The 15199-nt window shown below is 40.5% G+C and overlaps 1 protein-coding gene across 1 annotated transcript; it reads left to right on the top strand.

Moving 5' to 3' along the window:
- Positions 1-3521: 3521 nt before the first annotated feature.
- On the top strand, positions 3522-9501 carry LOC121376804 (fucolectin-7-like). The gene is made up of 4 exons (XM_041504578.1): positions 3522-3646; positions 4559-4775; positions 6058-6285; positions 8851-9501. The coding sequence occupies exons 2-4, from the start codon at positions 4766-4768 to the stop codon at positions 9084-9086; spliced, it is 474 nt and encodes a 157-aa protein (XP_041360512.1). The 5' UTR covers positions 3522-3646; positions 4559-4765; the 3' UTR covers positions 9087-9501.
- The last annotated feature ends 5698 nt before the right edge of the window (positions 9502-15199 follow it).

Here is a 15199-nt window from a genome sequence, read left to right as displayed (position 1 = left end):
CAACAGCATATTATGTTTTAAAGACTATATGTCGCAACCTGTAATCAGCTGACACCTGTCTTAGGCGACCACTTTTATCTACTCCCTTGTGTGACCGCTTTAAAAAATGTGGGTCACGGTGCTCATGTCTGAGATAACGGGTAGCGTCTATGACTACCCTAGTTCCGCACAAAATTCGAATACTTTTTTGCAGGTGCCCCATACATGTGTCAAGCACAAGGCTACTTAACATAGGGGTACTAGATGAAATATAATTGCATACATTGTTTGCCCAGATTAAACTATTTCTTTTTACAACAAACACACTCACACTCACACTCAGCGATCACATGATTTGTGGTGTTCACTTCTCTATCGAACTTTGACCCAGCCAGAAGTTATTTGGTTTAGTACCACCTTATATAGTCTGAGATGCGATAGTTCAGTTGTTTCTATACTACTAATTGTGTTTGAATGTGGCCCGCGGCCGTTATATAGTCAGAGATGCGATAGTTCAGTTGCTTCTATACTATTAATTGTGTTTCAGTGTGGCTGGGGCCGTTATATAGTCTGATATGCGATAGTTCAATTGTTTCTATGCTATCAGTTGTGTTTTAATATAGCCGGGGGGACCGTTATGTAGTCTAAGATGCGATAGTTCAGATGTTTCTATATCATTAATTGTTTTTCAATATTGCCTGGGTCCGTTGTGTGGTCTGAGATGCGATGGGGTGTAGGTTCGACTGCATTCGATGGACTCGATGCTTTACCCGTTCGAACTGTCCGACGAACTGTTTATGAAAAGTTGTGGCATGTACTGCCTTGTCTATGGAAAACTGCATATGAAATATCCCTTGCTATTTTATTGAAATGAGCAAATTATGCGAAAGCAGCTATTTCTTCTTTTCTCTCTCTCTCTCTCTCCTCCCATCTCTCTCTCTCTCTCTCTCTCTCTCTCTCTCTCTCTCTCATCTCTCTCTCTCTCTCTCTCTCTCTCTCTCTCTCTCTCTCTCTCTCTCTCTCTCTCTCTCTCTATCTCTCTCTCTTTCTCTTTATCTCACTCTCTTTCTCTCACTCTCTTTCTTTCTGTTACTATTTCGTTCTATTTATATGGTTCTCTTTATTTCTCTCTTTGTTTCTCTCACCTTCTCTCTCTCTCTCTCTCTCTCTCTCTCTCTCTCTCTCTCTCTCTCTCTCTCTCTCTCTCTCTCTCTCTCTCTCTCTCTCTCTCTCTCTCTCTTTCTTTCTATTTGTTTCTCACTTTCTGCCTTTTTTACTCTACCTCTTTATATAAAGGGATCGCTTTTATACTAGCAATATATATATATGGTCATGATTGTACATTACGTTGTTAACTGTGACAAAACACACCCCAGTTTGTAATGCACGTGCAGAACATGTTTCCACTTTATTTCTGTGTTCTTCTCGCGGGTATAAAAGTTACTGAAGAATGTAAATTACTGTTTGTAAACGTTTTTGACATGGCAAGGCAATACATGACATTAGCAGACAAATGCTCTGCTGTGGGTATGGTGAGGTCAGGAAAATCACGGAGACAGGTTGCAAATACTATTGTGAAGTATACTATTGTGATATCACGTTTATGGAGCCTGTACCGGCAATGTCAAACTAAGAGATGGCCGAGGACGACGGAAATTAACCACCCCTCAACTTTATTTCGATTCACTCAGGCCGTCAAACGACAGCATATGAGGACATATTTTACAATAGTTATTTACAGTGACAAGATGACAACAGGAGTTCTTCATAGAATATATATAGACATAATTCAAAATAGCTATATACACATTTCAAAAAGAAGACACACGATGACGGAACATTTAAATAAAGCAGATAATTTTTTATAAGTCAGTACTAAAATGGTATTGAAGATGTTTATGCTTTACTAAATTTACTTGTAATTTCAGAGATTAATTTTGACAATTTACGGAGAGTGCCTATTCTATTACAATTAAACAGTTCTTTGAATTTAAGAGTGCTAGGGTTTTTTTTTAATAATATGGCTTTATAAACCTTTTGCGTGTATTCATGAAATAATTATATTTAAATAAGTAGGACCGTAAAATTCGGCTGATTTCTTTACGGGACAGATATAAACCATCTTCCAAAGTAAACTTTAAGTTCAGGACAGTCTCTCGGCTAACGATCACCGATCGAACAGTACGCAATCGGCTAAAAGAAGCAGGTTTAAAAAGTCAACGACCAGTGATTGGAATCAACATGACAGTCCAACACAAGCAACTGAGATTACTGTGGGCGCGTCAATACCGGGTACGACAACTGCGTCATTGGCGCTATGCAATGTTTAGTGACGAGTCTCGATTTAATCTTGACTATGCAGATGGAAGATTGCGCGTTTGGCGTTAATGAACGTTACAATGCTTGTATCATTAAAAAACAGGACAGATATGGTGGTGGTTCTGTAATGGTGTGGGGTGGGATAGCTTACGACAACAAGACTGAGTTAATACGGCTTGATGTAAGAGTGACTGGTGTTCAATATAGGAATGAAACTTTGCAGCCAGTTGTGATACAGTTTTCCCATAGAGCTGGGCGTAACTTTGAATTCCAGCATGATAATGCACTCCTTCGCATAGCCCGTGTTTCAATGGACTGCTTGGCAAATGCCAATATCCAATTTTACCCTGGTCAGCAAAACGCCCAGATCTGAATCCAATAGAACATTGGTGGGAAGTCTTGAGTCGTCGTATTCGTGAACGTCCTAATACACCCCCAAACAGGATCAACTCTTCTTCGCCCTCCAAGAAACGTGGCCACAATCCGTACACTTATCCAAACTCATTGTCTGAACCACTTCACTAGATGGGTTTGGTAGAATACACATATACACATATTTTCTTTACAACGTGAACCTAACGTAAACATTTCGCAAACATCTCTCTGTGTATCTCTCTGTATCTGCCCCCACCCACTCCTCTACCTCTATCTCTCTTCTATGTATCTATCTGTCTCTCTGTCTCTGTCTCTATCTGTCTCTCTCTCTCTCTCTCTCTCTCTCTCTCTCTCTCTCTCTCTCTCTCTCTCTCTCTCTCTATCTCTCTGTCTCTGTCTGTTTCTCTGTCTGTCTCTGTCTCTGTCTCTGTCTGTCTCTCTCTCTCTCTCTCTCTCTCTCTCTCTCTCTCTCTCTCTCTCTCTCTCTCTCTCACTCTCTTTCGTATGTATATGCATGTATGTATGTATGTATGTATACACACACTGGGTTTTTTTGGTATCGTCAGTATCAATTATTAGAAATAATTATTTTATTATGCGAGCCTCTGGCGTTATTTTTATTCCTAATATGTGATATTGACGATACCGAAAGACACGAGGGTAATAATCTCTTGATCAAGCTTAATACAACGTGTTTTTGTAAATTGTACACGCAACTTTAATTCCAGTCAGCCATTACGCGATATTCAAATGAGGAACGAATATGTGGCGCGGTTTCTTTTTGAATGGAAATGACGTCAAACGAGAATGACGTCACTTTTTAATGTTATCAAAATAAACTAGTGCTTATGTTTGTTTGTTCTTTTGGGTGATTTTTTTTCTGAACGCGGATAGCTTTCAGTGTAAAGTTGCAATTGAAATGTTTTTGTTCGATGACTATGAGTCCATACATCAATTATGAACTATCACCGCAGTAAGTTTGCTTAAATGGCAATACATGTTATGCCGTGACCTCGATTAATTTATATCTAATTTGCAAAGTTATCAATTTTTCACAGTATGTGATCTGAAAAATATCATATTATATGATATGATTACGATTTCATTAGCAATGTAATCAATTACGATTGTGATTACATGACATTATCAAATAATGTAATCGATTACGATTGCAATTATATGAGAACATGTAATCGATTACAATCGATTGCGATTATTTATTACGATTACCCCATCTCGCGGTTTCTTTTTGAATGGAAATGATGTCAGACGTGAATGACGTAAACTTTTAAATCTTCTTACATCAAAATAAACCAGTGCCTAATGTTGTTGTGTTTTTTTTTTCTTCTGAACGCTGGACAGCTTTTAGTGTAAAGTTGCTATTGAAATGTTTTTGTTCAATGACTATGAGTGCATACGTCAATTATGGAATGTAACCGTAGTAAGTTTGCTTAAATGTCAATACACGTAGTGTCGTGACCTCGATTATTTTATATCTAGTTTGCAAAGTTACTTTGATTGCACTGGAATCACGCGAGTGTGTGTGTGTGTGTGTGTGTGTGTGTGTGTGTGTGTATGTGTGTGTGTGTGTGTGTGTGCGTTTGTGTGTGTGTGTGTGCGTCTGTGTGTGTGTTGTGTGTGCATTTGTGTCCGTGTGTGTGTGTGTGTGTGTGTGCGTGCGTTTGTGTATGTGTGTGTATGTGCGTGTGTGTGTGGGGGGGGGAGTTTGTATGCGTGTGTGTGCGTGTGCGTGTTTGCGTGTGTGCGCGTGCGCGTGCGCGTGTGTGACGTTATAAAACAAACGTCAAAGCCCAAACACGTTCATAGTTTGAAGAAAGTGACATTAAATATATGTTATATTCTATCCTATTATTTTTTGTTCTAGATAATCGAACTAGAAATTTCCACATTGACGTTCACAAAGGTAGAATGTTTGCGCTACAGTTAGTCGGCTTGTGTCATTACCAAAGTGAACCCCTCAAGTCTGGGATGGCCAAGAGTTTCCGCTGCCCCTATGAGCTGATAGGTCAGTTCGTCCGACTGTGGATTGACTATGGCAACGTCGCCCTAAGCGTGTGTGAAGTCGAGGTGTATGGTGCAAGGTATGGGCAATGTATGTGGTAAGAGGGTTACACACCAAGCTTAATTACACCATGTAGGCGCGGGATGTAGCCTAGTGGTAAAGCGCTCGTTTGATGCGCGGTCGGCCTAGGATCGATTTCCGTTGTGGATCCATTTGGGTTATTTCTCATTCCAGCCAGTGAACCACGACTGGTATATCAAATGTGAAAAATACCAAATGCATAACATCCACTAGCCGAGGATTAATAAATCAATGTGTTCTATGGATGTCGTTCAACCAAAAAAAGAAGAACTTTAATTATCCCTTGCAATTCAATACAATTTCTATGTCTATGTTTATATATTCTGTGAACAATACAACTCTGTCGAGAGGGTCATGTGAATACAAATTCAACTGACAAGTACCGTGTCATAAATCAGCATAGGTGTAAGCATTCAGCACCGCCTCGTGTTGCTGTTATACAAGTGTCGCTATATCACCTGCATAGTTGTTATCACTAGTGATGTTCTAATCATCGATTATAATCAAGAATTAATCGGTTTATCTCTATCGATGTGATGATTGATTACAAAAGTCCATAATCGATTGTGTGGGAAAATATTAAACGTACTTGTGTCTAGAGTTTAGATGCTGAAATTGATATTATAAATATATTTGTCTTGGTGTTTGTTTTCAGGTGTACACAGAGAAAAAACTATAATAAATAGTTATTAAAGGTAAAATTAGCCATTTGTAGGGTCTATCCCGGAGAACACAATAATTAACAGGTGCATGATTCTTTTAATTAAAATCCTTCTTTATGCTCATATGCCCGATTGTGTAATGGAAAGTTGATGGGTTGGTGCAAACCGAATATAACCGATGATCGATGGTGAAATTCCAACGATTCCCAACACTAGATATCAGTCAGTACCACATAGAGCAATTAACTTCAAATGAGGTTTTGAAAACACTTCAGAGGTCAACCTACGTTTAATCATTAAAGAAAGATTTCAAAAAGCCTATCAGAATTTTGTAGTATTTGTTTTATGAGCTGTCTTTCTCTTTGATTAGCGGGACGCCAGACTAACACGCGTCGCAGGATCGAACCACCTCGGTGGATCCATTCAACTAATTGGATTTTTTCTTTTTTCCATCCAGAGCACCACAACTGGTCAAAGTCCGTGGCATGTCCTTAACTGTATGTGGGATGGTGCATATAAAAGAGTTTTAACATTCAGTAGCTGATAATTAATTAATCAATCAATGTGCTCTAGTGGTGTCGTTATCAAACTAACATTTTCTCTTTCTTCATTTGTCAGATCCGGGTGACGGCCTATGGGCGTTAAACATGCCGGCCTCGCAATCAACAAGGTTCGCAACATTCTCAAACGCCTCTAACTCCGTGGACGGTAACTACAGCAACTACCTCGGTACTGGCTCGTGCTCACGCACCGACTACGGCGACATGAAGCCGTGGTGGCAAGTGGATCTCTTGCAGATGTTGATCATCACCAGCGTCAAATTGTACAATCGTGGAGATTGGGGTGGTATGTACTGCGACATAGACGAGTTTTTCAACACTTATGCTAGGATCAGACAGTCAGCTGTCATTGCGAATTGTAAAGCGACATACACGAGGTTTTAAACACTTATGCTAGGATCAGACTATCACCTGTCTTTGCGAATTTTAAAGCGACATACACGAGTTTTTAAACACTTATGCTAGGTTCAGACGGTCAATTGTCATTGCGAATTTTAAAGTGACAAAGCCGAGTTTTTAAACACTTATGCTAGGGTGAGACTGTCAACTGTCATTGCGAATTTACAGGTTGAAACTAGGGTCTGCAAGTTTAAACGGTTTTCTTACAGAAGGAAGGGATGTTTTATTTAACAGCATTCATTTCATTTCATTTATTATCGTGCTTATATCCAAGTAGGTTTTAAGCACGCTGTTCTTGGAACTCACCTCAGCTATCTGGGCTGTCTGTCCGTGGCAGTGGGTTAGTGTTGAGAGTGATGACGTGGGTGTAGTGACCCACTGACTTGTCAAAACTCGCTCTGGGTGAGAGTCGGTACCGGGATATGAAACCCATGGGCTTTTTTATATGCAATATCCCACAAACAGGGTAGCACATACCACGTGGTGCCCAGACTGGAACGACAAATACCCCAATGAATCGACCCAAGACCAACCGTTTTACCACTGGGCTACGTCTTGTCTCACATATATACTATAAATACACACATAATGTTCTACTTATCTAGGCGCTTACATCCATACATCCATACACACACTCGCGTGCAAGGAAGCAGGGAGAGGGAGGGAAGCAGGGAGAGAGAAACATACACACATAATGTTCTACTTATCTAGGCGCTTACATCCATACATCCATACACACACTCGCGTGCAAGGAGGCAGGGAGAGGGAGGGAAGCAGGGAGAGAGAAACATACACACATAATGTTCTACTTATCTAGGCGCTTACATCCATACATCCATACACACACTCGCGTGCAAGGAAGCAGGGAGAGGGAGGGAAGCAGGGAGAGAGAAACATACGCACATAGTATTATACTTATCTAGGCGCTTACATCCATACATCCATACACACACTCGCGTGCAAGGAAGCAGGGAGAGGGAGGGAAGCAGGGAGAGAGAAACATACGCACATAGTATTATACTTATCTAGGCGCTTACATCCATACATCCATACACACACTCGCGTGCAAGGAGGCAGGGAGAGGGAGGGAAGCAGGGAGAGAGAAACATACGCACATAGTATTATACTTATCTAGGCGCTTACATCCATACATCCATACACACACTCGCGTGCAAGGAAGCAGGGAGAGGGAGGGAAGCAGGGAGAGAGAAACATACGCACATAGTATTATACTTATCTAGGCGCTTACATTCATACATCCATACACACACTCGCGTGCAAGGAGGCAGGGAGAGGGAGGGAAGCAGGGAGAGAGAAACATACGCACATAGTATTATACTTATCTAGGCGCTTACATCCATACATCCATACGCACACTCGCGTGCAAGGAGGCAGGGAGAGGGAGGGAAGCAGGGAGAGAGAAACATACGCACATAGTATTATACTTATCTAGGCGCTTACATTCATACATCCATACGCACACTCGCGTGCAAGGAGGCAGGGAGAGGGAGGGAAGCAGGGAGAGAGAAACATACGCACATAGTATTATACTTATCTAGGCGCTTACATCCATACATCCATACGCACACTCGCGTGCAAGGAGGCAGGGAGAGGGAGGGAAGCAGGGAGAGAGAAACATACGCACATAGTATTATACTTATCTAGGCGCTTACATCCATACATCCATACACACACTCGCGTGCAAGGAAGCAGGGAGAGGGAGGGAAGCAGGGAGAGAGAAACATACGCACATAGTATTATACTTATCTAGGCGCTTACATTCATACATCCATACACACACTCGCGTGCAAGGAAGCAGGCAGAGGGAGGGAAGCAGGGAGAGAGAAACATACGCACATAGTATTATACTTATCTAGGCGCTTACATTCATACATCCATACACACACTCGCGTGCAAGGAAGCAGGGAGAGGGAGGGAAGCAGGGAGAGAGAAACATACGCACATAGTATTATACTTATCTAGGCGCTTACATTCATACATCCATACACACACTCGCGTGCAAGGAAGCAGGCAGAGGGAGGGAAGCAGGGAGAGAGAAACATACGCACATAGTATTATACTTATCTAGGCGCTTACATTCATACATCCATACACACACTCGCGTGCAAGGAAGCAGGAAGAGGGAGGGAAGCAGGGAGAGAGAAACATACGCACATAGTATTATACTTATCTAGGCGCTTACATCCATACACACACTCACATACAAGTAGGGAGGGAGAGAGAGAGGCAGGGAGAGAGAGAGAGACAGAGAGAGAGAGAGAGAGAGAGAGAGAGAGAGAGAGAGAGAGAGAGAGAGAGAGAGAGAGAGAGAGAGAGAGAGAGAGAGAGAGAGAGAGAGAGAGAAACACATCATATTATACTGATCTAGGGGCTTACATTCGTACGTCTATAAACAAAATTGTTTTTAAATATTATAATTATTTTATCCTAGAGTATCGACTCCACGACTTCCGGATTGACGTGTTGGCACACGCAAACGACACAGACCCCCAGAAATGCAACGAGCAGACAGGGTTTCCAATGGGGCACTCTTTCAAGTATAAATGTCTTCAGCACCTTCTAGGACGCATCGTTCGCGTCAGAAAAACTATCGTTTACGGAATCCTAGACGCGCTGGCGTTGTGTGAAGTCGAGGTGTACGGCTGGAAATTGGGTACCTTATACTAGAATCAGACTATCAACTGACACGATGAAGTTCGCCAACTCAACGGTTGCGTTGTAATAGTTTCCCCAACGGCCATCTTACGACGGGAGGGCTCAGATTAACGACTAACCGGTCGTATAAGTCGTATATATACGATGAAATTCGAGTTGTAAGAGCGCTAAGACTAGTAACTGGATAGATGTAGAGGTCGTAAGACCAGAAAGTTTGACAACTTGGTCGTGACCTTTTGGTAGTCAGAACCTAGCATGACATATGCTGACCATATCCTGGGAATATCCTGGAAATAGTTTACAGAAATGACGGAGACACTTTTGTCTTTTTAAAAAACATTAATATGCATATTTGCAATTGTAAATGTAACTAATTATTTCACAGGATCGTAAAACGTGTCATTGTAGTAAATATTTTCGTTTGGTACATCTGTTCGTGGTCGCTGTTATTTCTTGTACGTTCACCGGAGCATGAACACACACACACACAAAATCACCAGCCAGCTGTGTGAATCGGCGAAGCCGTTCTCACAGTCAGCAGATAATGTTGTTGGTGTTGTAGTTCATACCCAAATGAACATAAAATAAACAACACACAATACTTATAATTAAATTTGAAACATTCCAAAATTTCATATTTTATTTTGATTTATGTTTTCTTGTTAAACAATAATGCTCAGTAAGAGAAAATACCATTATAAAGTGATGTCTTCGGATATGACGTTACCTGACAACGTTACGTTTACGTTCATCGAGAAATAAATAAACTCGCGTTGCTAGTACGGCTGGAACGGTGGGATGACGTTACATTGTAATAAATGTACCGGACATTTAACAGTCCTATGTCAAAGTTGAAACTACTCATTAATCTTTTCCTAATTAACTCAAGAATAATAATTTTAAAAGTACTGCACTGGACGACAGGGGTTAATGTGTGGCCAACTACAGCATGGTCACCGTCGTTGTTTCGTGTGTCAGCTGACCGCAACGAAATATAGAAAAACCTTAGTGTGTTGAATGTGTGCGCATTTAGCAGTGACGTAACTGTGACACATTCTGAAGATTATCCCCTAAAATACAATGAAACATTCTACTAATAAATGAAATTATTTTGTTATAATTTTTATAGGCATATAGTTGAATGTATAGACTGTATGTTTCCAAGCACAACACCGCCATTATTCCAACTTTGACATAGCGTCTTTAATTATTACAAAATATATTTATCTGTTTACATATTTATACAGGGGTGGGATTAAGCTCATTCGGTTGAGTGCTCGTTTGAGGTGCTTGCATCGCAGAATCGAACAACCTCAATCGATCCATCCACTTGATTGAGTTTTTCTCGTTTCAACCAGTGCACCGCGATTTGTATATCAAAGACCGCGGTATGTGCTTTCCTGTCTGCGGGATGGTGCATATAAAAGATCCCTTGCTACTAATAGAAAACATGCAGCGGGTTTCCTCTCTAAGAGTATAGGTCAAAATTACCAAATGTTTGTCATCCAGTAGCCGATGATTAAGAAATCAATGTGCTCTAGAGGTGTAGTTAAACAAAACAAACAAACAAACAGTTTCAGATCCTGAATACCTGAAGAGTCGGGACAATTTTGCTTTTGGCAAACTGGTGTGGCAGTCCGCGGGTCCGAACACCGGGGCCAGAGCTGTGGATGGCAATATGGTTAACAACGATGCCGCTGGCTCGTGTTCCATGGCGACCCTCGATGGTCGATTTAGTACCTGGTGGCAGGTGGAAGTCGGCTGGATGTATGTTGAAGCCGTCTTCATCGTTTTCCGAGTTGACTGTTGTGGTGCGTATATATTTACACCGTCGCGCAATTGTGGCGTAGCGGGGGCGGGAGGGCGGTTTTTAGAGGGGATACGGGGGCGGGGGCGGTGGGCGGTTAGAGGGTAGGACCACGGAGGTCATCCTCCCCCAAATCAACCCTTTGTTTCTCTAACTATTAATGTTTATAAAATACATACATACACATAAATAGTGTGGGTTGCCCACCCATAAGGGTTGGCCCCTCCCCCCCCCCCCAATATAAAGTGTTTCTCCCTTGTTTTGTTTGTGTTTTTTGTGCTTGTTTGTTGTTGTTGATTTTTTTGGTGTTTTTTGTGTTGTTGTTTTTTTGTGTGGTTTTTTTGTTTTTTTTGGGGGGGGGCTTTGTGCTTTTTGTTTGTATTTATTTATTTTTTATTTTTTTGACGGGGGGGGGGGGGGGGTTGGGGTTTCGGATCTCCTAGGGAGTGGCGGTCCTTTTATGTGGATCAAGGAAGCAATCACGACATTGTCTAAAACATCCTTGTATCGATATACAAATGTTAAAAACATTTGTGAAAATGTACGCTGATGACATGGTTCTGTTAGCTGAAAAACCAGAAGGTTTAAAAAAAGGTTATTAATTATCTGTTTAATTATACCGAAAACTAGAATTTAACTGTCAATACAAATAAAACTAAAATTGTTGTTTTTAGAAACGGAAGTAAATTACGAGATAATGAGAAATGGTACTTTCATGGGTGTAAACTAGAGGTTGTAAATTAATTTATTTATCTTGGCGTTTATTTTTCTATAATGGTAAAGTTGTACGTACACAGAAACGAGTTGCAGAATAAGGACACAAGGCATTATTTTCAATATTGAATGTATGCAAGAACAATTTCTTCAATATCGAAATAATGCTTGCTGATTTTGATACATATATTAATTCTATCCTCAATTATGGTTCTGAAGTTTGGGGCTTTCACTCGGGTCATGATATTGAAAAAGTACATATACAAGATTATTGGGTGTAAGAAAAGGAACGTGTAACGAATTTGTTTATAGCGAACTGGGACGGTTTCCACTTAAAGTAACAAAAAAACTGAAAATTTTAAAATATTGGATAAAATTACGTAACACTACAAACTGTATTCTAAGGGGTATACATGAAGACATGGTACACTATAACGATAATTGGTCAATTAGCATTCGGCACGAACTGTATTCACGTGGATTAAACTATGTTTGGAATGCATCGTATGTTGACGACAGTATCTACATTATAATCAAAGAAAGGATATTGAATACTTTTAAGCAGTTATGTTACAGCAAAACCATGACAACGCCTAAAGGACCTCTATATCAACATTTATTAAATGAATTTAGATTACAAACATATTTACGTAACGTGTTATGTAAAAGAAATATGTAAGATTAGAATATGCGCTCATAAATTAAATATAGAATTTGGCAGGTATTGCAACATCGAACGATCAGAAAGAATATGTACTCTGTGTAATGTTGAATGTCCACAATACAAAGATTTGCGTTGTAAATATCTAAACATGTATTATTATAAGCGGCCAAGTGTGTATCGTTTTATACAGTTATTAACCACCGGTAACAAGAAGGAATTGAATAATCCAGACAAATATTTAATGAAAGCGAATACAATTAGAGATCAGTTAATGCAGTGTTAAGTTCTAAGATCACTACCCATCTGACACCATCAGACAACCAAAGAGACCAAGAGAAAACTGATTTTACAGCCATATATAAAACAAGGAAAGAAACCAATATGCAAATTAAGGTGTTCTGACCATGTCAGAACTAGATCAGCCCTTCCTCCCTGCTGCCAACAATTAAATATAAACACTCTTATCTCAGCACTGAGACAGACACTTAGGTTTGTCAGTTACACACAGCCGGAGCAGTATCTCCCCCCCCCCCCCCCCCCCCCCCCCAAGTAGAAACTATTTTATATGGCTAAATGTACCCTCTTGAACCTGGACTACGAATTTAAAGTTAACCCCATATATTTGAACAATGATTAACCCCATGTATCCTAACTCCACCAATAAAACGTAAACTTCTCTTCAGAAGTTAACGCCAATAAAAGGTACCTTTATTTTAAAATAAATTGGTACTCACCCTATAATCATTTTATAGAATTACACTTACTTATCCATTGCCTAATACATATCCAATTGAAAATATTGTTTATCACTGTTCATTATTTTCCTTTCGCATGCTAGAATATCAAACAATTCATATGCTGGATAGTCAACACTTTTCACATGCTAGACACAAACATTTCACATTCTGGATAGTCAACACTGTCCGCATACTAGACTGTCAAACATTTCACATTCTGGATAGTCAACACTTTTCGCATGCTTGATAGTCAACTATTTTCGCATCTAGTAGATTGTTGACAAACTGTCTGCATTTCCATTATCAGCACCTTTCTTGTATTATATGATGAACTCGTATGCTTGCAGGATCAGTGACCATCTTAACAAGCGCTTAACAAAAGGGTTGTGGTCAGTTTGAATGGTAAATGGTCTTCCCGCCAAGTAGTATGATAGGGATTCTACTTCCCATACGTTTGCCAAACACTTCTCAATTGTGGCGTAGTTTCGCTCTCGTGGCAATAACATCCTGGACATAAATGCCACTGGGTGTTCGTCACCTGCTTGGATTTGACACAATACAACTCCAAGAGCATTGTCACTTGCATTCTTTCTGCAACACAAATTTCTTACTGAAGTCTGGATTGATCAACGCAGGTGTGTCAACGCGTCTTTCAGTGCTCTGAAATCTTCTATACTTTTTTTCCAGTCCAATGACCTTTGTTTGGGCAATTCTTTCTCAACAAATCAGTCAACCTGGCGGAAATTTTGGCGAAGTTTTTGATGGTCTATGGATATTCTTTCATGACACCAACCATGTCAGGATTTGGCTTTACCTGACCTTGTTCAACAGTATGTCCAAGTACCTTAGTTTCGGATGCTCTCAGCTCACATTTTGATGGTCTAACTGTCAGCTTAGCTTTCCGCTTTGGTCATTCCACTCAATACTGTGGATTATGACATCATCGAAATACGTTTCGACATCTCTTACTGATCCCAGTGACAATGTCATCAATCGAGCAAAACATGCTGGTGCTATTTTCATTCCAAAAGACATAACAGTAAACTCGTAGAGATCAAATGGTGTAGTAAATGCACTCTTCTCCCGTGCTGATTTGGAGAGAGGTACTTCATAGTACCCCTTGGTCAGATCAAGTCAGCTGATGAATTTGGATCTTCCCACAGCTTCGATTGGTTCATCAATCTTGGCATGAAGCAACTGTCAAATACTGTAATGTCATTTAGCTTCTTGTAATTGCTACAAATACTTAGTGTCTTGTCAGACTTTCGCACAACAACGACTGGAAAAGAATATGGACTTCTTGATACTTTGATCAGCCCTTGCTTTAGTAGATCGTCAATGGCATTCTTGACTTAGAATGGGGAATTCTGTAAGGCGCTTGACAGATGGTGGTATCAGATGTCAACTTGATAGCATGTTGTATCAAGTCTGTACAGCCAGGCTTTGAAGTCAGTACATCTGAGAATTCTTCGCAGATTGCTCGCAGTTGTTCTCTTTGCTTTTGTGACAGCACCGGATTGATTCTGACATCTCTGTGAGACTCTGTGTCATCAGGAATGATAAATCCACACGATTCCTCTTCTTCAGTATCCTTATGTACCCAAAATACATAATAGTTCTGGGAAGATATTTTCTCAACAAATTGATGTGATATACAACACACACTCGACGACCGCCAACTTGAACTGAATAGTTGACATCAGACAGTTGCTTCACCACTCTAAATGGGCCCTGCCATTGTGCAAGCATCTTTTTGAACTGGACGGCAACAAAACCAGCACCTGATCACCAGGCCAAAACTTCCGTTCCTTGGCCTATTTTTGTTCTGGCATACCATGTCTTGGTATACTCATGTCGTCTTGTCAAGTTTTTCTCAACCACACTGGTAACTAGTGCCAGACATTTCCTGACCTTAGTAATGTGATCCAACAATGTCTGACCATTTTCAGACTGTCCCGTCATAGCTTCATATAAAAGAGCCAGAGGTCCACGAACAGCTCAACTGGTGCAAACCATGTCTCCTGATGTGGTGCCTCTCTGTACGTAAACTATGTATATGGCAACAGAACATCGCAGTCATTGCTCTTAAAGTTCAATTAAAACGTCCAACAACACCATTCGCATTGGGATTATACGGCGATGTTGTCACACCCTTGACTCCAAGAATCTCATATAACTGCTTCATCAATGTACTTGTGAAGTG

Source organism: Gigantopelta aegis, chromosome 7, assembly GCF_016097555.1.
Source record: "Gigantopelta aegis isolate Gae_Host chromosome 7, Gae_host_genome, whole genome shotgun sequence".
Taxonomy (NCBI): Eukaryota; Metazoa; Mollusca; class Gastropoda; order Neomphalida; family Peltospiridae; genus Gigantopelta; species Gigantopelta aegis.
Note: the sequence above shows the minus strand (reverse complement) of the source record. Positions and strands in the feature narration are given on the sequence as shown.

Excerpts from the sequence above, each read along its gene's own strand:
- LOC121376804 (XM_041504578.1), top strand. Across the intron at positions 6,286-8,850 it reads CAATCGTGGAGATTGGGGTG|AGTATCGACTCCACGACTTC; the intron begins GTATGTACTGCG and ends ATTTTATCCTAG.